The 26,547-nt window shown below is 37.7% G+C and overlaps 1 protein-coding gene across 16 annotated transcripts in view; it reads right to left on the reverse strand.

Annotated features, from left to right (window-relative positions):
- The window catches only part of BCAS3 (BCAS3 microtubule associated cell migration factor), a 500,892-nt gene that overhangs the window by 309,901 nt on the left and 164,444 nt on the right, over positions 1–26,547 (reverse strand). For 14 of the 16 annotated variants that reach the window (XR_012155467.2, XR_012155469.2, XR_012155468.2 and 11 more), the window contains 2 exons: positions 9,258–9,408; positions 83–127 (listed from right to left, as the gene is read on the reverse strand). Coding sequence is in view for 13 of the 16 variants with exons in the window: in XM_073315905.2 (XP_073172006.1) it covers positions 83–127; positions 9,258–9,408 (196 nt within the window). In the remaining 3 variants the exon portion in view is untranslated. The remainder of the gene's footprint in view (positions 1–82; positions 128–9,257; positions 9,409–26,547) is intronic. The other 2 variants (XM_073315906.2, XM_073315909.2) reach the window with 1 other exon arrangement.

The raw sequence follows: 26,547 nt of genomic DNA on the forward strand, positions 1-26,547 counted from the left end.
AAAAACAATTTGAATGTAAAGTTATTTTCAGTGAGTACACCAAATGAATTATAGGCATGCTGGGATTGAACTCAGAACTCACCAAGGAGCTTTTATGGAAAAACATCCTGCTCCAAACAGGTAAGGTCTTCATGTAAAGGGGAAAAATGCACAAAAATTAGATGAAAACTCATTAGCAACAAGTACAGTGTATATCATGCTATTAAGATTTAAGGTAAAGGTAAATAAAATAATTTTCATAACTGTTTGCAAGGCCCCTGAAGGTATGCTGAACTCTAATGTAACAAACATGCTGATGAGGACCACATCATCCAAACACTTACTCATGTCAGTAGCCCCACTGACATCAATGTAACTACCCACGGAATCAAGTGTTTACAGGATCAGGCTCTTCATGCAGTAACTGCTGTAAATACAGCATCCACATGCTGCTATCACTTTTAATATGGACAGATTTTGAAAAGTTCGACAGTATAGTTTTCCTTTTTGAAATGCTCTGGCAACGCCTTGTAAGAGGCACTACAGAGGAAACACAGAGTTGCAGGCCTTAAAACAATATTCAAGTCGTTATTAATAATTAATAATTTATTAATAATAAAGACGAACAAAGTAAATTAGCATCAACGGCAGCAGATGTGTGGGTGTTTGTCATTAAATGTTTAAAATTTGACAACGAGAGTCGAAAAAAATAATTGCCAGGAAGAGATCAGTCCTACAATAAACAAACTTCAGGTAGAACCACCATCTTTTAGGGAAGTTCTCCCTCCTCCCTCTTCCCCACTTTAAAAACACAATCTTGGAAATTAAAATGGATAACAGTGGCATGACATGCTAGTCTTTTTTCCTTGCAAGCTAGTCTGGAATGCAGCAAAGAAAAGAATCACTAATTTTAAATGCAACATCCGATATAAAATCTAATACCGATGCACAACTTAATATGTTTGGTTTCAGAGGAACAGCCGTGTTAGTCTGTATTCGCAAAAAGAAAAGGAGGACTTGTGGCACCTTAGAGACTAACCAATTTATTTGAGCATGAGCTTTCGTGAGCTACAGCTCACTTCATCAGATGTTTACCGTGGAAACTGCAGCAGACTTTATATACACACAGAAATCATGAAACAATACCTCCTCCCACCCCACTGTCCTGCTGGTAATAGCTTATCTAAAGTGATCACTTTAGATAAGCTATTACCAGCAGGACAGTGGGGTGGGAGGAGGTATTGTTTCATGATTTCTGTGTGTATATAAAGTCTGCTGCAGTTTCCACGGTAAACATCTGATGAAGTGAGCTGTAGCTCACGAAAGCTCATGCTCAAATAAATTGGTTAGTCTCTAAGGTGCCACAAGTCCTCCTTTTCTTAATATGTTTGGCCACTTATTAAAATTCTTTCTACAGCACAAAATCAGTTTTCAAAACTATTTTCTATAATGTACAGTATAGTTTTTAAAACCAACCCCCCCACCACATCAATTTTTTAATCAGTTTGTTTGTTTTAAATCACCCTGGCATAAGCCATAATCATACTGACATTCGTATACAGTCTGAAAAAAAGGGGATGATCAATTTAAAGCTAGTTATGTGCTCAGGGCTTCTATAATCCTTCTTTGGGGCATTCAGCACTACCCATATAATTGCTGTAGTCAATTTTTTTAAATGCCGATGTGTCCTTACTTTTTCTATACCTTGAGTTAAGGACAAAGAATTGCTAAATGAAACTGAAGTGAAATATTTTCAGCCACCCAAATAAAACAAAAGGCTATCACAAGGGGGAGTTTTAGGCATGGAGCTATAGGTTTTCACCTTCAATTTATACCAATTTGACATGAGAGCAATACCACGGAACACAGATGTCTTTTAAGGAAAGTAGTTATGTAAAGTTAAAGAAAACAAAAATGTTACACCTGCATGCTTAGGGATCTGAAGATGTACTTATCCAAACAAGGACAAGAAAACTGCCAGGGCAATGAAGTAACCCATACATTATAACGTTTTCGTATTAATACGAGTTTTAGTTTTGTAGGTCAACGACCAAATTAAAGGTATTACAAGCTCTGCGGCTTTATCACACACAGTAACGTCTCCTTTAATTAAACTGTTTTCATCCACTTGCCTACTCGGGTGCCAGTTCTGCGTCAGGGTCCACTAGGGTGGAACCATCAGCCCCACAGGAAATGCCTAGCCTTTCTAGAATAGTGCTAGAACCAGGGCTGGCTCTGGGTTCTTGCCACCCCAAGCTCCAAGAGTGCAACTGCCCAAGCGAAAATAAGGATGGCCGGAATGCCGCCCCTGGAATTGTGCTGCCCCACACATGTGTCTGCTTTCCTGGTGCCTAGAGCTGGCTAGAACCGACTTTAATTGGATGAACTGACTTCTAACATAGACAGCAAGTTATTGTCCCAAAAGGCACTCCAAGGATGCATCAACAGATTAACGAAGTGGTGCTGCACTTAAGAAACCTTTGACAAAAAACAGAACTCTCCATTATTCTTCACAACCTATTACCAACATACTCAAGAGCCAAGGATCTGCCTGGCCTAAATCTGTAGAGCCATTAGTTAGTGGTCTAATCATGAGACTAGGAGCTGGGAATTTCTGAGTTGTAATCCTGGCTGAGTCCTACCTAAAGCAAATCAGTTTGCCTCTCTGCCTCAGTTTCTCCATTGGTAAAAACAGGGAAAATAATACTTATCTAAGATCACAAGGACACTGAAAGAATTAAGTATTGGTTTGAAAATTCTATAAATTATTATTAAACTGAACAAGTTACCATGAGATCTTTTTAAATCATGAAAATTACCACTGCCTTTTTCAAGAATAAACTAAGTGACCAACACAGATTTAACTCAAACCGCACCTTTTCAGATTAGATTTCTTGTAGCACAGAAAAACTGCAGTAACATTTTAAAAAATTGCTTACATTCTCAATACAAAGTCTGCACACATGTCAGATAGCACAGCAGTAACCCCTTTTTGTTCTGTGGCTCCCTGCTTTCCTTAATTTACAACTCATTTCTGTGATCTTTTATACAAGCAACGGAACATGTTCTACAATTTGCTTCACACAGCATGGTTGGTTTGTTAATAAAAAAAGACAATGTACAAATTACAAGATAACCCATCCTTGAATTGACAGCACCAGATGGCTATGCTGGGTGACAATAACACAGCAATGTCAAGGCAGAAAAAAAAAAAAAAAAAAAAAGCCACTGAAGTTCTATGTTGCAGTGGCTCGAATGCCAAGTGCACATAAGACAGTATATTGGGAATTGTCTCCCAATGGAAAACACATTAAATGATGGTGATTATGAGTCAAACAGTATTTTTTATTTTTTCACCTAGTTTTCAATCTGATCATGAGTTTTAAGAAATCCAAAACTTATTTGATTTTGCTGCTTTAGCATGTTTTTTAAAAATATGTGATTATTCAAGATCTTAATAAATTCAACAATATCTACTTACCCTAACCCCCCCCATTACTATCAGGTTTCCCTGATATTTCATAAAGAAATTGTGACATTTGGGCAAAATGAGGGATAAATCACAGTACTTCATACAAATTACAAAGAGTTAGAGCTGCTTCTTTATTACCAAAGTTTAGTATACTAATTCTTCAGATGATACATAACCATGTTTGAAAAATGTGACCAAAATAGAAAGTTTTCAATAAATGTACAGGCACACTGATCACCGTCTTTGTAAGCTTTTACTTGGATTTAGTTTTAAAGCATACTTGATTTTTTTCAGTTGTTGTTGCCTACGTAATTGGATCATGATATTGCTCTTCTTATTTTTGTTTGCATCACTAAATCGGACCTGGGATAAATTAAGCTCTTCTGAGTCAAAATCACATCAAACAGATATCAATGATTTTCTGAACAAACAGTACAGGAGATGGGAAACATTAAAATGATAAAATCTTAGCCCATTTCAACATCAGAGACTCTATCTACGTTTCCCTGTCCTTATTTTATATAATAAAAAGAAGTGGGAGGAGGGGAAATGGATAAAGTTTCACATATATGAACTCAAACCTTTCAGAGAGGAAAAATCAGATTTGTTCCTGTTCTTGTAAGGAGCACTGAGCGGCTTTGTTTTGGCAAGAGACTACTAGAGAAATTGACATATGGGGGTTTCAGTATAGCTATGTTATATTTGTGACTGAAGTATGATACCAACATAAATGACCATCCCTTGAGAAATTTAAAATAAATGCTGCTGTCAAAGGAGCAAACATTTACAAGAGTTTTCCTTTGTAGCAATTACTTTATCATTTATTTCTTCCTCTCTATTACAGTTCATCTATTTTACCACATTCATATGAACTGGAACTAAATACAATTCACTCCACTGAAACAGGATGTACTTATAATAGGCCAATTGCAAACACAAAGCTTTCCTCCAATTAATTCATTCAAGTGCTGTCTTTTTTTTAATGGTCCCAAGACAGACAGACAGATTGTCTAGTTTTCTATTGCTTCTCTCAGGAAATAAATCATTTGTCCCTATATAGAAAACTCTCTTTTAGGATTTATAAGCTCTTTGCAAAAAAATTAATGAATTAGGCCACACCACACTTTTCCAAGGGAAGTCAGTATTAATGGGGAAACTGACACACAGAGGTTCAGTAACTTACCAAAAGACACAGTGGAGATCTGTGATGGAGCCTACATCTCCCAGCCCCCACACCCATGCTTTAACTACAAGATCATCCTTCTTCCTTGAAAGTGGAGAGAGTCCCTTTGGGGAATCTTTTGTCGTGTTAAAGTGTTGATATGACAAACTGCAGGAAAGCGAGTCAAGAGCCTTATAAAAAAATGGGGTAAGAGTGAAGTGCCAAATGGAGACGGGAGAATAGGCAGTTTAAAAGAAAGTGGTGGGGGAATGAAAAAGTTGAGGGAAGAAGCAAAGGAAGGAGACCAAAGAAAGAACAGTCATGGGAAACAAGGGATGCCATTTTTCTTGGTAAACTCACCCTCAGGTATTTAACAATAGGGGTGTAACCTGCATTCAAAACAAAGGAGCTTAACGAGTGGTCAGAAAATGTTCTGAGTTTTGCATGCTTACTTGACAAAAAAAGCTCCAGTGATAAACACTGTAACGACTAGGGTGACCAGACAGCAAATGTGAAAAATTGGGACAGGAGGTGGGGGGTAATAGGAGCCTATATAAGGAAAAGACCCAAAAATTGGGACTGTCCCTATAAAATCGGGACATCTGGTCACCCTGGTAATGACGCAACTCCTGATTCTTGTATTTCATTCCCATGAGGCTAACTATGGACTCATTCTGAAAGTTTACTCCTCCCTGGTTGCCAAGAAAAGAACAGGTTGATTTGAGATCAATAATATTAAAGGCACTGATTAATCTTTTTGTATGAAAAAATATTTTGTTGTCCTGCGAAAAACTAGAACAAAAACAACAACTATTTGCTTGATGAATCCAGTTATAAATGATGCTTAAGTGTTCTAATGAAAGAGGGGCTTTTCAGATGCTAATAATAAAGCAGACAAATCTAAAAGTAGGAATTATCTGTTATTGTTTTAATCTTGCTTTTTCTTTCTGTATTTCTTTCTGTATTTCTGAATTGTACCATAATAGATTTTAAATCTGATTTTTAAAAGCAACAGAAAGAATCAATTTTGATGACCCCTGTATAGTAGTTGTAAAATCCAACTGATTTCAAGCACTTCCTCCTTCTCTGATCACTGCACAATCACAAGGTTAAGCAGCTGCTTCCAAAGAGTGCCTTGTTTCCTTGAAGCACTGCTTAAAGGTGCTGACCACGTAGGTGTAAATACATCTGTCTTTTGCCATTTGTAGTAATACATGCCTCCTACACTTCTTAGAGCTAGGCAGATGGTCCTTGTCCTATGTAAATATTACACCGTACAGACTTACATTGCTATGTGTTTCTAGAAATATGAGGGCAGATGTTAAATATGTCAAACACACGCTTTGCCCCCTGGAGGTTTAAGTTAAGGCTGCTGTCTCAATTTGGCCATTTTAGGCATGCCAGGCTTCTTGGATCCTAGGCATTCCTCTTAAATCTCTGCTTTGTAAATACAGCTTTTCATGTTAATTTTGTATACTTTCATCAAATATTTTGGACACAGAACAAAAGAAGGCAGCCATAAGCTTAGTATTACACATTTACACAGGATTTACTCAATATTATCAGCCCATTCATGAAAATTGTACTTACATAGCTGGGGTCTTTTCCATGACCATTTTCCCCCTACATAAGCCTCATTGAATATTTTATGCTCAATTCATTAAAAAAAATACACAAAATAATAGGATAGGGCAACGTTTGTGAATATGAAATTTACATGTGGAAAAATCTGAGCATGAACTACACACTTAAGATAGGTACGAAATAATCCGTAGAAATAAAATGCAAGATTTAAGTTATTTCTGCATTACTTGTACAAAATTTCAATGGCATCACCATCACATTTTTTTTCTTGTACATGGCCTCAGAAAATGCAGCAAAAATTACTGCTGCAAAGCAAATAAGTGGGGCCTAACACCACCACAAAGCTGACTTTTACTGTCTTCCCCTTCTGTCACTCCAATCATGTTATTCCCCTCCTCATGTCTCCACTGGCTTCTTGTCCCCTTCAATCATCTCTCTTGCTCTCAGTTCCTAAGGGGCCAGTCACTGTGGTGCAAGCTCCCTACACTCATCTTTAAGAGTCTATGCATCTGTGCCAAAACCTACATTCTCAGATCCTCCTCCTCCCACTGTTGTGCTCCTCCCAGTCCTTTTGCTCAACTCCTCTCTGTCTCCTTCTCCCACTCGTGACTTGTTCCTCTTTTGATGCACACGCTATGCCTTCCCTCCTCCTGGTCATTAGTCTCCCTCCCTCCCTCTCCTCTTCCTTGCTCACTTTCTTTCCAGCATTCATCTCCATGCTCCATTTTCCTCCCTCATCTGTGATAATATTGCACAAAAAACACCTGCAATGTACGCATGGAAGAAATAAACTCCAGTTTTTCCTTGTTCCTGCTTCTCTGTTGTTCCACACATTCTGTCTACAATTCTCTGCACAGTTCAGGGGCAAATCATCAGAGGTGCTGAGCACTTACAATTCCCACCGAAGTCAAGGAGTATCACAGGTGTTCAGCTTTTGCTCGGCACTAAGGCCAGACAAAACTCCCATTCACATCAATGGGAACACAACTGGATGGTTAGATTATATGACCTTTAGGACCTTGCCAGGCATACCTGTAGAGCTAATGTAAAGTATAATAATAAATACATTTTATAAAATATCCCAGACATCATACCAGAGAATGAGTAATTAACCAGAATAAAGGTCACAATCCTGAAATCCTTACTCTGTGCTTACTCAAGTAAAACTCCCATTGAAGGGCACTAAGGTGAAATTCACCTGTCCCCATGTGAAATCTAGGTAATGTGGCTTTGAGCAGGGAACTAAGTAAGGGGGGTAAGCTGGTACTTACTTGCCAGCCCCCAAACTCCATGACTAGGAAGAGAGTTGTGCTAGTGTATCCACATAAGCATGTTTCTCATACATATAAAAGCCTGAATCAATAAGGGAATGACTGAGTCAAACTTTTAAAACAAAACTTTAACTGTCGAACCTTCAGGGATTTGAGCTTCTCCAGGAAGGAGGGGAAAAAAAAAAAATCTATCATTGAGAGAGTTTATTCATGAACAACAGAAACTGGAAGTTTTCAGACTTTTCCAGAGACAAATGGCTATTTTAAGTTCACAAAATATCAACGGTCAGCTGATATTGTCCATTTTAGGAGCAAATACCCCAAAATTTTAAAATCTATGAAACCTGAACTTACTTTGTGCCTCTTTGCTAAGTGTGCATTATATGGTTGGTTAAATAGGACTTATTAAATGTCCTATTTAATAATAAATAACAACAACAACGCACACTTATTTAGTAGTGCTTTTCATACCAGAGGATCCTAAAGTGCTTTATAATACACTGTACATACGGAACTACTAATATGTAGCTGACTCTTGGATGGATGGAGAAAATCAACAAGTGAATAGCATCCTGCAGAACAGTAAGTGGAAAAGGAAATTTTGATCAAGGACACAGGAGCAAACATTCACATCTTTGAAAAATTCCACGGGCCCTTTAAGAGCTATGGAGAGGAGAATTTTAACATGTGGCAGCAGACATATGTGTGCTTCAAACCCGAGTCTTAGCCTGTACTAAGTTAAGAGACTGGAGTGAGGAGTGCTGTGGAGGTAGTCCACTGAACAGGGGGTCTTCATATCATTATCGTTTGAATTACCACAGTGCCAAGGAGCCCTGGTGGTGGATCAGTTTTCCACTGTGCTAGGTGCTGTATGAACACAGGGGAAAAAAGACAGTTCCTTTGTAAGCACCCATGAGTGACCCCTGTGCCTGACTAATGCAATCAGAAGGAAATCTGTCTAGTTCTCCTTACCTTAGTGCTAAGTGCATGGGATGTGTAAAAGCTGGTGAAAATGAGGAGGATTCTCAGGGTTCCGATGAGATGTGTTTTATAAAAAAAATTACTTAAAGCCTGAATCAATGGGGTACGCATAGACAGAATTATGCTATCCGGAAAACATTAGAAACACAGATCTATGTGTATAGGATTTTTCTATATATGTATCTATAATCACCCTGGTTTGCTGCCTTTCCATATGTGACAGACAACTACCACTATGGTTGAAGAATTTAGAAATTAAAAAAAAAATTAAAACAAGTTTTATTTAAGGTGGAAACTATTCAAGAGCTCACAGTATATGATTCAATATAGACCAAGACTAGGGTGACCAGACAGCAAATGTGAAAAATCGGGACGGGGGAGGGGAGGGTAATAGGAGCCTATATTAGAAAAAGACCCAAAAATTGGGACTGTCCCTATAAAATCGGGACATCTGGACACCCTAACCAAGACATATTTTATACCTGTTCCTTATACAGAATGTCTACTCATGTCAATGTAGAATATGTCCATGGAGTGGTTGCAAGAAAATGATCCATGTGTCCAAACAAAGAAACAAACAAACATTTATGCTTCTGAATTCTTAGACAGATCTGTTTTATGTATTTTTAATACTTGTCATGGTTATTCTTACTTTTGACCTAAGTTTTGTGCCACTGAATTATATGTACACTGGAAACACAAAGCATAAATCAGAAAAGCATCACTAACCGCATGAATTAGTTCTATGAGTATTTTGTCAAACAACCACAAACAATGTTAATAAGAAATATCATGCAGATACACTTACCCTGTGCGTTTGGTGATGGTCCCTAAGGTCATTGGCTGTTTGATTTGTGCAAGAGGTACCACCACAGTCAAACTTGGAAGAGGCAAGAGTCGTGGGTTCCCAGGATTATTATTAGTGAAATTATTGTAAGTATCCTGGTTATTTAGTTTACCTTGAAGAGATGGAAAAAATTTAAAAAATTACTGGAAATTTTTCCCCATTTATCATTTCTGATAACCATATAAAATTAACAGTTTTAAATATACAATAATAATAGACTTCTATTGATGAAGAAAAAGAAAAAAATCTCTACAGATTTCATCTTAAAACTATAGAAAAATATACAGAAGCAGATAAAACAGCAATAAAAATATTTTTCATATCTAAGGAGATGAAGAAATTGTAGCCCATAGTAATAAAGTGAGACATGGTGTTCTGTTGAGCAAGTTTCACATATCAAGAAACTTCAAAGTCCAATTGGAGAAGCAGATTCTGAATCCAAATTGTCTATGGAAAAGGTAAATACTCCAGACAGGAACTTTTGTCCTGCCGTACCTCATACTGTGCTTTACATTGAGAAGTTATGAAAAAGAACATTTTTGCTGCGTCCATGAGTGAAGTTAAGGCATCCTATAATAGCAACCTGCTGCACTGAAGAAAGGATAGAAAAATACAGGCTAGTTATATATAAAGAATAAAATGAAGGAAAGTTAAACTAAAATAACAGAAAAATCAAGAATTTATTGTAGAAAGAAACAAACTTCACTGTCTTTCAGAACAAGAGAAATAAAATAGCCAAAATACAGTATTTAGTAAAGGGAAAGAAACCCCCACTAAACTAAACTTGTTTCAAATTACTAAGACAGAAGATCTGTTTTGGACATATGCTTAGTTTAGATATGCTTTCCTACTTTCTGTATCATTCTGCAATCACAATCTTTCATTCTTCAGTTATAAAAGGAAACTAGCTACAAATTTCATGGCCAACAGGGAAAGAAATGTAAAGAAACCAAAGAAAGAAATGAAACAAAAAGGTGCCAGTCTGTTTATAATAGAATCAAAAGTACTTTAAATAGACAAGCAACTGTGAATTAAAAGGTTTAGATCATTAACTTGTTTTTCTGTGTTCCTATAATGCTGTGAAATGCTGGCTTTGTCCTTAATCAAAAGGAAGCCATATTGGGAATTAAGTTCCTAAACAACTGATGCATTCTACATAGATATTATACAAATCCCAGGCCAAATCCATACAATCCTGACTGAAGTGCAGCCACCTTTTTTCAAGGAAGAATAACAGCAAAGAAAAGAGTTTCTCACAGGAAGCAGGCTGAAAAGCTATAATGGTACTTCAGATGGATTGAAGATAGGAAAAGGAAGGCGGAAAAATCTTAATGAATGTCTCATCTTCCTAAAGACACTCAATGCTTCCTTTACCCTCCTTTTAATACCATATAACCGTTAGCTTGGGGTTTTGTGTTTGTTTTTCTACCAAGTATGTAGAACTCTGTGTTTTAGGAAAGCACACAAACAAAAAAATGATGAAATTACAAAGTGCATTTTGTGTTAGGTATCCAGTCTGCGCATTATTCAATACGTTTTAAGAGAAATGGCAGGGCTTTAATGAATAACCAGTCTATTGAATAGTCTCTGAGTACGGACTTCATTTAGAACTATAGAGATTTTCCTGAACTAAAGTGGGGGAGGAGGGAGAAATAAAAAGAAAGAAAGGAAAAAAAAAACCCTCATGTTTAAATTAAGCCTGAGGCTTCAATTCTTTTTTCAAAAAAATCTTTGATTAGTTTCCTTGAAGATTCATTCTTGGTTCATGTGGAAAGAGTATAAAATAGTTTTCTGCATTTTTTGTGTAATTAGTTACTATTATATGTCATCAAGTCCCTTTTAAAAAATGTGTTCCTCACTCTGTATTCAACATAAGCAGCAACATTCAACACAGAAAACGGTGATACCTAAAAAAGTGATTCCAAATATCTATACCTTGCTTTCTTTTTTTCTGTTAGGAATATGATGATTAACTGTAACGTTGCACTGATCAAGTTCTGAACCCCATCCGCCTGTTGCAACAGTAATTTGTATACAGTATATACAAGGAATCCGTAATTACTCAATGCACTCAAATCTCAGTACCATGCAGCAATTAATTAGCCTTCCAAATGCAAAGCTGCCACTGAATTCAATAGGATTTTTGAGTGCAGGAAGAGTGAGTAATCATACATTAGATCTACGCTGGAAGATGCCGAGCTCCCTCAACTCCCATTAAAGTTGAGGGATCCTGTGGGGCAGTTGAGGACACTCAGCAGTTTGGAGGATTAGATCCTCTTTCAGGAATCTTAAAGATACCAATTCACACACACGCACACCAGTTAGTCACTGTGACGTTTGTATTTTATAGAGTGAAGGATCTAAGGAGTAGCGACATTTTTCTGAGTTCTTTGATACATTATATATTACTTTACTTTTTTACATTAAGCATTTTTCTGGTGTCTTTAATGACAACCAAAGGAAGACAAGAAGAAAAAAGGAAAAAACAAAAATATATAAAGGGAAATAAAAATGCTTAAGAGATGATAAATTAGAACAAAGTATAATGTTCCTTTCAACTTGTTTGCTTGTGTTCTGGGAAAGCATTAAAGCAGCTTTTACTTATTTACTTTTTCTTAGAAGGACTGTACAAAGAACTGTTGCTGTAAATCCTACTTTAATTTCTGCTGAAATCATATTGCAGTCACTTTGCAGAAACTAAGACCTTACTTCCAGTCAGAATTAACAAAGACATGATACTTGACGATATGAGGTTTGTTTTCAAGATTGGGACTTCTGGCTCTTTAAACCATCTTGGAAAAGCAATCCTATATGCATTCATTTCTGATGTTTCCAACAAAGCACTTTGCCATTTTTGATATTTAATGAAAACACTTTCACTTTAAAACATCACCAATGTTATCATTTAAAACTGTGCTACAGTTAAGGTGCTCTCATTATAACCTAGTGCAGACACTCTACACAGAAAGGAAAGTATGCCTTGCTTTCAGTTGAAAATTGCATTAAAAATAAATATATGAACAGAATCAAAGTTTAACTAATTATTCACAAGCATTGCCTACAGACTGCAAAAATCACTATCCTTTAGGGATGAAAGAGGTGTGTTACAACGTTACTAGGAGTGGGTAAGAAGCAGGGCGTTTAACTTGTTCATAATTTCTAGGGCAGAAGTATCTTCTGAGTTCATATATTTTAGTTTTAAAAATAAAGTTTTACTGACTGAAAGAATACAAATGTAAATTAAAAATTAACCAACCCAATCATCAAAACACTCATCGTTTCACAGCAGAAATGAAGTCTAAAGTAAAAGATCCAAACACAACAGATGCAACTATTTTAAACATCTAATCTACCACCAAACACCTATCAATCTACATTTTCTCTTAAGCAAAATTTAGTTACATAATTTTGAAAATAAACTCACCAGCCATGGTGCAAATCAGAAATTAAAAATCAGAATGGTACAAAAGGGTTAAGAGAAATTTTTTAGTTATTTAGGAGTGAGCATTTTGCTTGATAATTTGACTTTTAAATAAGCTCTACTTAGTGCAGATGAATCAGGTTAGAAAAAATGCTACTTTATATAGAAAGAGTAATAATAGCTTTCATCTGAATTATATTTAGATAGTTTTAGTATGGAAATGTTCTATAAAGTGGTATCGCTATTGTCTGGACAATGTTGCCTCAGTCCCTCATAAAGATACAACCTTGACTTCTTAATTGCATAGCCGTGGGGATACAGTAAATGCACTCTGTGACTAGGATTTCTTTATCATGCATTCAGTAAGACCTATATTGTACATCCACTACTGGAATGAAGTGGCGTTCTACAGATTACATTTAACAGGTCAGAGTTTTTTTAAACTTTGTGCACGCTATTGTATCTGTTCAAAAACCCAATAAAAAATTATCCCCCGTGCTCCCGCCCCTAGAAGCATGCAACTCCCATTGCAGTAAATGGGAGTTTTGCGGACAAGACAGTAGGATCAGGCCGAAAGAGCACAAAGAATGCAACCAAGCATCAACATTATTTCCACAGCTCAAGCAGTTGTTGATTAACTGTCAAAGGACACGGCGACAAATTTAAGTCCTCCAGAAATATCAAACAAATGTTGTATAGTGAAGAATCCTTCAGCATAGCACAGTCAAATTATTTTGCAGTATGTGTACAGGATAAATCAACACTTCAAATATACCTATTGATAAGTAACAAAAAGTAGGACTACAGTTCCAACAGCTTCCCTAAACATTGAAAATTTAGCTGGAAATGACATACTAACTTCAGAAGCTTGTTTTCATACTGACAATTGCACATAAACAAAGGAAGGGTACTGCCTGATTGACTTTTCCAAGAATACCTTCTATAGCAATCCATTTGGAGGGAACTTAAAAAAAACTCCTGGCACCTTCATGACAGACGTGCCCTCGTAAGGACTGGAGGCAGAACATTTTCACTAGAGCGTCCCTAGCTGTGGATCTCTCTTCCTTGGTGATCTGCCAGTGTCTGAGTTTACTGACCTTCAGAGTACAGAGAAAGGCACATCTTTTTGGTTAAGTATTTATCTGTCTATGGGATGTCACTGGAGAGGTTTTTCTTCTGTCAGGCTTAAGGGCTGTGCAAGGAGGGGCTGTTTTTACCATCTGTTGTGGGCACTTTAATTTAAGGTGTTTTTTTATATACATCATGCCACTTCCCTGTATCTCGGCACTCCCAGGTTCCAGTCAAGGGCCAGAACACCACCTGAAAGGAAGCTCTCGCAAAAATTCCCAGCCAAATTTTACAGACTCAAGAGGAAGAGAAAGATTGGATAAGCATCCAAACTCCTGATCTGAGCTAAACCCAAATCCCAAACTTCTTGAGTGTGTTCTGACCCGAATCCAAATTCTGCTTTTTGGATTACTGTTTCAGTTGAAGCTGCTGCTGAATCTTATCTATGAATGTTTACACAGAGACATAGAGACAGAGAAGAAACCATGAAATTAGGAGAAAATCATGGGAAGTTCTTGCCTTTGTAAAAGGTAGTCTAACAGCAGACATTTATTAAGAAGGACAATATTTCATTGATTAAAGTCTGCCTACTGAGGGATGGGAAAAAATAATTCATTAGTTCTATCCTGGGTACCAACTGGCATAAAGTCTGCGATAAGAAAACCTCCTATGACCCTTTCAGGGTTCTGAGCCATGTTTTTTCCCAGGCATTTTATACCACAAATACTCACAGGAGAAATGGATTAAGTTGAGGATAAAAGTGAAGAGAGAAAATAACAATGGGCTTTGTTATTACACAGAGCGAACAGGCTGTCATGTCAACTTTGCAGGGGTATATTCCCAAAGCAGTCATCATTAACATACTCACTTCCACTGAAAAAAGGGAGGCCTGAAAGCGCCGGACAAAAGAAATCCCAAAAGACAAAGTAAAAACAAATTAAAAGCACCATTATAAAACACAGATGCTATAAGGAAAATAAACTTCACAAGATTTACTGGTTTTTGACAAAGTTGGACATTTGTGGAAAAGACATCAGCCACAACTCCCAGGTAATGCCATTGCAAGGCTAACATCGTTTCAGTTTTACCTTTGCCCGCCCCCTTTTTTTAAAAAAAAAAAAAGGCAGAATATGAAGGGTTGGTATTCTTAGCTGCTGAATGCAGTGACTGAGAATATATGAAAGTGGCAAACCACCAGGCACCAAGGTACTTCTGAAAACTGGACATTAGGTTGATGACTGCTATAGACAAACTTTTAACTTACAATTATTTTACTTTTAAAAGTACAAACCAGAATAATGTACTGTAGGGAGTTAATCTGCAAGATTTAAATGACAGAGCAAGTTACACATTTCTATTTTTTTGATAACTGAATTTTTCCAGACATGACAAAAAACTGTATTTTGAACAAAACATGCTAGAATTGTTAGTTTGTAATACATTTTAAAAAGAAGCAGCATACGGAGTTGATCCGTTGCTTGATCACTTGACAATGAACTCAATATAGATTTGGGCTTGGTCGGCAGTCGGGTGTGATACTGAGGGGTCTTTTGCTACTGAAGATGTCACCTTTTAGAACAGACAAAAAAAAATTAAGTCCTGGTTACTTAAGGGACAAACCTACAAAGTGTTGATCACCATCAACTAGAGAAGGGGGTACCCAGTACCTCACGATCAAGCTCTAAAATCACAGGTGCACTTTTTAATACAGGAAGGGGCATAAACACCAGTGTCCAGGTAAATTCAAACTCAGATTATATAATTCTACCTACTAAATTTCCTCTGCAGTTTCAGCTGGATATGGTATTCTTGCACTGGCTAATGTCAGCTGTTGTGGAATGATTGTGTGCACTGTGAAATTTCACTTTACACATAAGTAAGGCAAGCAAGTTTTGGCCCTACATAAGGTTTTATATTAGTAGATTGGGAATAATAAGCAGTCAACTTGTTCTGTGTTGTTTCCAGAAAAAAATGAGCAGAACTGAGCTTCTCTTAGCTATATAGTAAAACAATGTAAGATTTTTTTTTAAAATTATCCTGTATTTCCTTGTGTTCTTATTCTGCCTTGTATTATTCCAATAAAACTAATAAGTAACACAATTATGTCATTTAAATTCCAAAGCACTTGGTCTGCTTTTAATATCTTACTGTACTTAATAGACTAAAATTCAAACACCACCAAATATTTTAACAAAGTTAACATCAAATATCTAATATCCTGCAACTTACTGACTGTAAGTAAAACACACAATAACTTGAATCTACACAATCACTGGCAGGCTGTGCAATGAGAAAATGAAGCATGCTTAGCCTTTATTTGCTGCCTATTGTAAGAGATTCCTCAACCAAATACTCACTAATTATTTAACACAAGACAAAAACAATCCTTTCTAAATATAAAAGAGGATGCTGTTAAAAAAATCATGAGTGTGGCGGTTTATTTTGTTTTGGTTTTTATTCAGTACCAGAAGTCTCATAGATGAGAATGAAAAGCTTCCCAGCTACAGTTCCAGGACTTTCACCCTCGTTCCTGACCTTTCCCCAGACATGTTCCAGTATAATCTGTAATCTACTAGAGTCGGAAGAGGAAACAGCAGCACCCTGGTGAGAAACACTGCCTTGTGACCCAAATAGAGAACTCTGTGGAAGCAATGCTGGCTCGCAGAAGTAGTCTGGGAGGGCGTTAACAGATCATTCAATAATATTTTTAATTAATTAAAAAAAGCCCAACACCAATTACTGCCAAACAAGATTTTTCTTTAAAGATGTAACATATTTAAATCTCCCCTAAAATGTTACAATTTTTCCTGGGAACTGGGTGTGCGACAACAGGAAACTTTATAGTTCTTAATTAAAATAACCGCTACTTCTTAACATTGCACAGCAACTGCTTCAAGTAGCAAACTGCTAGGAACAAGATTCATTTAACAGCCTAAGTCTGAATATTTCTAGTTAACACTTTTATTAGCTACAGTGGCTATATAAGATTAGGCACTCAAGGTCAAATTTTCTCAAATTTACCTTGATGTAAATCCAGAGTAAATCACTGAGGTCAGTAATGTTTATACTGATGAGAGCAGAATTTGGCCTTTTGTCTTCATAATGTTTAAAACTGCTTTTTTGTTCACCTTTTATAAAATGGCTGCATCTATTCACATGAGTGTACTGGGAAAGCAACCCTTTCCTTGTCGATGTATGAAAAGATGGAGCATCTGATGCCAACAGACAAGCCTGTGTGCTCGTAACATTCCCCTGAGAGGCACATGCACCAGTCCAAGTGTCTCCAGTCACAGGGGAAAGAAACACTCCTCTACCCTCAGTTACCTGCTTGGTGGAGGGAAAGCTCACCTCAGGCCCTGGATCTCACCCCTCCAATCTTTCTAGGATTTTACATCACACCCATTGGTACACTTCCCCACCGCATCCACACACTCTCCATCTGAGACCTCCACTACTTCCCTCCCTACACTATCTCCACTTTCAAGAAACCACTGACTGCCTCAACCACAAATTACTGTCACTGACACCCTCAAATCCTTTCTAGTCCTTGGGGGGTAGAGACAGAGGAATTTACACCATTCACTTCACCTTCCTCTAAGGATATGTCTACACTGCAATTAGACACCTGCAACTGGCTCATGCCAGCTGACTTGGGCTCAGGGTAGGGGCTGTTTAAGTGTGGCAGAGACATGTTGGGGTGCAGGCAGCCCAACCTCTGGGACTCTCCCACCTTGCACGATCCTAGAGCCCAGGCTCCAGCCTGACTGTCTACACCGCAATTAAATAGTGAGCCTGTGAGCCAGCCAGGGGTTTTTAACTGCAGTGCAGATATATCCTAAGGGTGAAGCATTTAAAACTCTAGCTCTGCTTGGGATTAGAACCCACCACATGGGAGCCGTACAAGCTGTGCTCAAACTGCTGGTGATATACAGCTGGCCAATACTCCTACTTCTGCACGTGCTTGGGGGGGAGGGAGGCAGGGGGGATGGAAATGAAATCTTTGGAGGCACATGCATAGACACAGGGTGGGGACACAGGCAATTGTGTGTGAAGTAGCCCTGGTGCTCTTGTGCATATACGTGCTAACAGCTGTGATACCTCCTGTTAGGGAAACATCCATGATCTTAGCTAACTTCTTATAAAATATCTCATTGGAAACTTGAAACTAAGATCTGTTCCTGTGACAATTTCCCCTCTCTCCCCCTCACACCCGGAACACAGGACAAGGTTGCTTGTAAAAGCTGCATGGATGAAAAAAAGCACTGAAGCTTTCGGTTTGGAAAGAGGGAGCATATAAATAAAAGCTTGCGCTGACTTTGTAAACGGATCTAAAAGCAGATCAAGGAACAGGAACAAAATCTGACTACATAATAATCTTGCAGGGTCCATTTAACTGAAAATATTGTTGGCCCAAACCTACAATCCTTAGGGCAAAACTTGCACTGAAGTGAAAAAACAAAAACAAAACCCCGCCCTCTGATAGCCAGCTGTGGGCTTCATAGCTCCCTGCAGAGGCAGGAGAAGACTGTAGCACTGACACTTCAGCTGGTTCGCCCAATCGGTGATTGCCGGGGAAATCAGCTAAAATGGCCTCCCATTGGCTGAATCATCTCTAATAAAAGCCTGCGGGGGGGGGGGGGGGGAGAAGGTATAGGGAGGGTCTTAGCTGCTTGCCATCCTGTCTATACCAGGGTTCATACCTACAATTCTGCTCAGAGTCATGGATTCCAGGCTTGACTGTTCATAATCACTGAGTTTACTGAGTTTTCTTGTCCATTTGTAGATGTTTTATAGCAGTGTATCGCGGGATCAGTGGTGCAAGGCTTGGGGAGACAGGCATATGCTGTTGCTGCTCCTCTTCCATTTTTCCCTTCTGTATGTAAATTTAAAGGCCTCTTTGTACTGACGGATCCTTGCAACAAGTTTGGATGACGTGGGCAAAATTTAGACAATGAGGGCCTTCAGTCCTGGTGCCGTGGTCGAAGCCAAGGGGCTTCCCTGCCCCATGGAATAGAATAAACTTATCACTAGGATCTACTGGAGTTTTGGCTGTGGGAGAACAAAAGTCCCTCAGCATGAGATATGGGTCACTTTTGCATTAGAATGTGCAAGTGATTGGCCTCGTAGCCTCTTGGATGACCTGTCTACGTGCAGTAGAGAACAACCTTATTAGGTGGAGTATAGGAAGATGAGATAAAAGCACGCCCAACCCAATTTTTAGCTTGCCAGCACCTAATATTAAGGATTACTTATCTACAGACATGGAAGGATTAGATTTTTACTAGTAAATGTCGGTAATCATCGATTTCACCATGCACCCACAAACTGACAAAAAGTATCTCCATCAACAACAATCAAAATCTACAGGTAGGCAATGTAAGAAAAATACTCCTTAGAGTTTGACTTCAGGATATTTACTTTGTATACTTTGACTTTTGATGATGACAATTTGAGTTTAATGGTTGTTAAGATTTAGCTTTTTGAATCTCAAAGTCTGTCATTAAATGATGATTGTCTGACACTTTCCCCATAATTTTCCTGCAAATGTGAAAATTGACATTTATCAAAATTAAAATATGCTTAAAAATAAGCATTGATATTATCTGTCAAAATTATTTTAAAAAAATCAAATTCTGCCAAGGCAATTTATGTATGTTAATAAAGTTGTGGCAGCTTTTTTGCCACTTTTTCCTTGTACTAATGTCCATGTTAGTATGTCTGCAGCAATTAGCACAAACATTATGATGTTTAAAATAGTTCTAGGCAGATATCTGACTCAGGTTGCATACACTTTATTTCTTCTAAGTTATAAAACAATGTGCTCTGATAACCATTGCGTATGAGAACCTGCGAATATCATCCATGGAAAATTATAACAAAAGTGATTTGTCTAAAACCCACAGAATATTAAAACTGGGGGGAAAAAATATAGGAATATCTCTGTCTCCCCCCACCCCACATCAGCTCTGCTGTTTTACCCATGACTGCTAAGGATGTTTTCTGGCTCTCTGACAGCATCATGACTCAGGTCATGAGAAGTGTCAAAGATGCACTTCCTTCAGATGGGAAAAAAGCAACTGATTTTAACAGCCCACAAAGACTAAGCAAATAGAATAAGCCAAATCAGCACATTTAAGAAGAGTGGAGATAAACCTTTTAAAAGACACAAGTATATTTTATTTCCAGTCTTAAAACTTCAGCTCTTTCCCTAAAATGTTTGCATTTTTAGACTACCCAAAAAGGCAGAGTTGATTTAAATACTTTAGAAAAAAATATTCACGACAACAAGATCAGCACCCATTTACTGCATAATCAATCACTGATTATATACACACAGGGTTTGCTGCAACCCTGCAGGCACAAGGGCTATATATTTCATGCCCCTGCAACAGTGGAAGCTGCTGTTTCTCAGAGGAATACACCACTGGGGAAAGCAGGAAGTGTTTGCACCAGTGCCCTCCTCTGGATTACAACAGAGAAGGGTATCTCCTGAACCTCATACCATCTATTCCCTTCTCACCACGACTCACCCCCTCTAGCTGCCATCATCAACAAACAGCTATATAACAAGAATCTCTCACCCTACCTCATCAAAACCTCAGCTATCACACCACCTTCAACAACTGTACCTGCACCTCATATCCTTTCACATCAGACTTACCCCATTCTCACAAAATTATAGGAACAGCCTTCTCATCTCCTGGGTACCCGCTGAATCATTGCCTCATGCCAGTTTGGCTTTTACATCTTTCACAGCAATGAAAGCACCCTTCTGAAGGCGGTTAATGAACTCCTTAACTGTACTGATCATAGCTCTCTCAACGTACTCCTTTTCCTTGATTTCCAAGCAATATTTGAGATTATTGACCACACTATCCTCAAGAACATGCTGTCCTTCCCTTCTTCTCACCTGGTTTCACTCTTATCCCTGTTTCTTCACTTCAGTGGTAAACTGTGCTTTGACACTGTATAAAGCCCCTTATGGCTCTGTACTCTGCCCTTCACTGGCTACTTCTTTTCACCCACGCACATTATTTTACAGTTTAAACTGGGCGATTGCTTTTATTCTGATGACACTCAACTCTCTCTTTTAAAATGCAGTTCTGCTCTGAAAAGCAGATACACAAAAAGGTAATCAGTCATTACACAACAGCTCTCTTCCCTTTGTGTAGTCACCTCAACTATCCATAGTAACAACAACAGATTTTCACTACTTTTTGCTCCTGCAGAGCCTATAAAGCTCTGGCTTCTATTCCTTCTTGTACATCACCAATATAATAGTTCACCAACTTTCAATCAGTAAGAAGCGTGCAACTCTATCAGAGACAATCAGATGATAATGGGTGTCGCTGAGGGATTAATCAGCAGAATAAGCTTATTACTGGTGATGTAAAAGAAGAAAACAATCAAACTTGACTTTCACAGCTCAGTTCACATTTGCAGAGGGAAAAACATCTTTTTATTTGTGAATTGTGCACATTTGATAGGAAATAATTGAGGGGGAAAAATAGAAATAATAAACAAAGAACCTCACAATGCCATTTTACTGGGTCAATTTTCAGAGTAGAACTGCATTATGCTCTTTTATTCAACTCCCGCTCAATCTGCCTCTGACAAATGGACATCTGACCCTACAGAAATGTTCTTCATTTTGATGTAACCAAGACTGAGACCATCCACCTTTGCAAGAAAACTTCTATGGGGCCCTCATAACTGTAGTGCCATTCTCAATGCTAGCCTTTCTCCCACCTCTCAGCTCTGTCACGGACATCTTGCTCTGCTGTGCCATTACTCCTCTGCAGGTGCACCTACAAAAATGTCCAAAACATAGTTTGCATAAGTCATTACCTTGACACTTCCTCTGTTAAATCGCTCAGTCATGCATTTGTCACTCCCTGCCTCAGTAACGATAATTCCCTCCTGAAATAGTTCTCATCCAAACTCCAGTCTGTTCAGAATGCTACCATATCTTTTTCACATGTACATTCAAATCAGACATCTGTCCTGTCTTCTGAAACTGACACTTGTTCCCCCATCCACGTCCATACCCACTACAAAAGCCCCGTCTCTAAAACACCTCATGCTTATGCTCCCCCCGATATAATTTCTCAGCCTACATCCCTACTTGACCTTCTACTGTGCTAAATTTTGGTCTCCTGTCAATCCTCCACTTCCTCTAGCTGGTGTAATGGATCTTTTGCGTCCATTGTAGCAACGACCCAGCAGATACTACCAACCTTATCCACTTCATTGATTCTTCATCCGTTATCATAATACAGCTTATGTACAACCAGTAAAGCTGATGGCCAGTACCCAAATTTGTGCTTACAGTTAACCATTCACACATCTCCTAGTCTATTCTCTCATCTACTCTAAATTTGTAATCCACTGTCATACTGTAACGGATGGGTATTTTGTACTTTCCATACAAAGTTCCTGGCCAAGAGATCCAGCGTAACACCTGGAGTTTTCCAGAACAGAATGGCCCACACCAGCTGTCAGTGTAGCAATTACTACAAGGTGATCCAAGACTGCCAGAATAAGGTGGTGGGGGGTGTGGGTGGAGGAATCTTGCTCCCTCTTCAGACACACTCAGAATAGGAAGACTTGTAAAGAACTGAATCATGATACATTTTAAGTAGTCCATTCTCCAACTTGTACACAAAGGATTTACTTGGGTAACACACATCAACTGCAATATAAATCCCCTTTGCATTAACAGGAAAAGAAAGAAAGAAAGTCCACTTTTCTGACATTTGGCATGCACAGGACTAAAAATATAAGATAACCAAAAGCACATTATTTTAAAAAGTAGTTCGCCTGGAGTGTTTGCCAACATAAAACAATGAACTGTAACCTGACGCCAATTCTTCCTGAGGCACGTGCAAAATAATTTCTGTTAAAACTTTTCAAGTAGACATCAACAAATGGATGTAACGAAGTTTCCAACTCATAGAAAGGCAAGGTAAACCGGATGATAAATCAGAATATTCCTATGGCCTTCATACAACATCAGCCATCAACCTAAATCAACAGAATACACTGAGAGAAGCTGGATTCATTGCACTGATAAAGTTAAGAAAACATCGCCCTCTAGAGGGTGTCCAATTAACCATTTCACTTCAAAGGAGAAGGCCTTTCTTTCTGCCACCCAATGTAAAGAATGGTTGTGTGAAGAAGAAACAAATAAGGATTTGTACACAAATTTAGAATATAAATTATCTGAAATCATATTTAAAGAGGAAAATATTTTTTACAATACAAATCTAAAGTGACTTGTTTGCATTCATCAAATGAATAGGCATTTCAAATAGATAAAGAGTCAGGCCCACACTATGGCATTCTTTAGTTTATCTGTGAATTTACAAAAACTATTTGTACCAGATAAAGGCTATAATTTACAAGAAGGCAAAACAAAAGCCTACAAGAGACATTTCAAATAGGCTGCTTTTGATTCTTGTTTATAGTGCTGGCGATTAAGTTAAAACTTTGAAGGGAATTGCCCTCCAGTGCTTTAAGTTATTCTACAGCTAATTTTCTTTCTAACTATTTTTTGTCTGCCTCTCTTTAAATAGGTGGTTTCTCAAGTGAGTGTTACTTAAAGGAAACCAATCTGTTTTTCAGGAGAGCTTGATGATGTCACTCCTTTCAACTCTGCTTTCCCATAAGAATTCTTCTAATAAAATGGAGTTTCACTCTGGGAAATAGTGAAAAGTGACATGGAAATATTTAAAGAATCTGAGATGCGTACATTTATCAGACTGTTGGATTTTGCCTTTAATGATATAGCAACCACTACAAATGAAAGAAGAGACTAGGATGTGTGAGAAGACCTACTGTCTCAAAAAAAATAAAAAAGACTTCACAATGGAAAATGGATTATTCTGTACAACGTAGAATGTTTCTAAACAGTCAAATCTGTGTATGTATAAGACTTGTTTTCCTCAGTTCTAAATTTATGTACTGTATTTCAGCTGAGGCGTAAAATTTAAAACAGAACCAATCTGTGTATGATTGATTTTTTTGGCAAAAACTACAAAATCCAAATGAAAAACTTCAATACACAATTAAATGATATAGAGAAAACAAGTTCAAGAATCATCATATTATTATTGATTTTTCTAAGTAGGTGGAACTGCACAGTATAAGGTTCAAATGTGTGGTTAATTTATGTTTACATTTGTGATGTGGTCTCACTCAGGAAAATCGCTGATCAACAAAAGCAAAAATCCATGAGTAGGTTAAACAAGACCTTTAACTTTTAGTTACTATATTGTAATTTTTACACTGGATGATAAAAACACTGAGCAGCTGCATAGGGCTTTCTATTTTCAAAGTGAAGCATTAACACTTTAGGGCTAAATGCCACCCTTGGGCATATACACATTTGCCCTGAACTGTTTCACGCAGTAACCCAAACAGTGTGCCTGTGAGACAGGTGAGTGTTACCATTCCCACGTCACACATGGGAAACAGCCATGCAAGACCCAATTCTGCTCTTTCAGTCCACTGATGTCACAATAGTCCTATAATAGTAAAAGCCCATAAAAGGACACTAACTTAACTCTGGTATCACTGACAACACTCTCTGGCAACCCAACTGAATGACAAAAATACACCATGGGTGGATTAACAGATAAAATAACCCAAACAAAATCTGTGTTGGCTATAAAAGGTGCAAAGGAAATATCTCTTTATCAACTCTTAGTGAACAGTTTCCTTTACTTCATTCTGCTAAAAAGGAGCACAGGCAAACAAGAGTAAAGCCAAAACATGATTCATTTAGAGATGAATCCCACCCTGATAAAGGTTTACATTGTGTGGGTAAACAATTTGTAAATTGTCCTGAATAAACCATAAATAGATTGTTTCTCGACTATACATAAGGCAAGTTTTTTTATTTTATTTTATTTTGACACTAGAGCTAAAAAGCAAGCTGGAAAAAAATTACTAGGATTGTGCTCAGAAAATATTTATAGCCATAAAAAGCAAGCTCAAGTTAATGTGAATGGAACATAATTCTTTTGTTAGTCCAATCAAAAGGTAATATGCAAGCTTTTTGGTCACTAAAATCCATTCTTCCGGGGTAGGATTATATCAATATCATTTTAATATGAAAGAAGTATTAATAGAAGGATTAACAGCAATGGTCTACCAATTTACTGAAGTGCTAGGCAAGTTTCTACATCTTAAAGCTTACTCAAATATTTCTAAATTGCATGTGATCCTTCATTAAAAGTATGATATCAAGATTGCACAATCAAGAAAAGCCAACCGACAAGGATAGCATTCTGTACTAAAAATCTGTTTGCCCATCTTTCATTTCATCATCAATAAGTAAAACAACACTTACTGTGACATCTGTACATAAGCAGCTATGCTAACTGCTCAACATATACAAGTTCTTCACCCAGTATATAACTAATATAAAATAAGAAGAGAGTTCTAATTTATAATTTACTGTGGTTTTTAACTAACCGAATTACATACTTAGTTCCCATACTGCATCTTTTGCAGAAGCACAGAATTAAATTCAATATGATATTCTGAACTTAAATAGCATCTTTCAGCAGAGGATCTGAAAGCAATTTACAAACATTCATTAAACTCTACACCCTTAAAACAGAGATTATTATTCTCATTTTACAGGTGGGGAAAATGTACATACAGCTAAGTAACTTCCCCAGGGTCACACAGCAAGTTAGCGGGAGAGCTAGGTATAGTACCCAAAGGCCACTCTTCTACTCTAACCACTAGACCTCACACGCTCCACAAGACAACACTAACTCCTTCAAATGAAAACAGTGTATAATATTGTCTGGTTAACAGTATATTAGACCAAGAAGCTGTTACGATCCTAAATCCTTCTTAGTTTGTGGATTAAAATAGTCATCACAGTTTTCTGTTAATCCAGCTGCCACACATGTGCACCAAATCCTTGCAATGAAAGTCATTGTGAACTTCAGTTAATTATGTTTTTCAAGTAGATGATAAAAGTCTTTAAAAGGCACATAATACAGATCAACCATCTGTATCCTTTCAGTTCCACACCTAAGTATTTTTCAAACTGTAAACAGACACAACAAAAACATCTAAAATAACACAATGGTTTCCCAATTCCTATAATTTAGAACTAAACTGATTTTATCTTAATTCTAGGACTTGATTTAAAAAAAAAGACTTATGTACATTTGTATCTAATTTTGAAGCAGAACAAGTTAAGGCCCAGAAATTTAAGCAGTCACTGAGCCACCTCACTTTAACAAACAAACAAACAAACCACACCACACCACAGCATCCTAACACTACACAGTTACTATATACTCCCATGCTAATTGCATTAGGTGGACATAAGCAGCTGGTGGCATGAAGGGTGGCAGGTGGAGAAGCAAGAGGAACATAAGCATTTTTAAAGGCTTTTGCTTTCTTGTAAAAGGCTGCCGTGTTCTTTCCACATGCCTACCCACATCTCGCCGGTGATACACTATTCCAATTCAGTACAGCAAACCACCAACCTTTCAGCATCAAACAGTATCCCTGGTTCCTTACTTTGACCGACCCCAAAGTAAAATATACATTTAGTCGAGAGGTGTCTCTCCAGATGGTCATACCTCTTTCCTAAACTACAAAAAGGGGCTAATGATATACTAGCCCCAATTCCTCATTCACCCTCCTTCTTCCAATCCCTGTTTCCCAACATTCCCCATCCCTACCTAAGCTTCAGGCTCTCCATGCGGCAATACAAGTTGCTAATCTTTTGCC

Source organism: Lepidochelys kempii, chromosome 17 (genome assembly GCF_965140285.1).
Source record: "Lepidochelys kempii isolate rLepKem1 chromosome 17, rLepKem1.hap1, whole genome shotgun sequence".
NCBI lineage: Eukaryota > Metazoa > Chordata > Testudines > Cheloniidae > Lepidochelys > Lepidochelys kempii.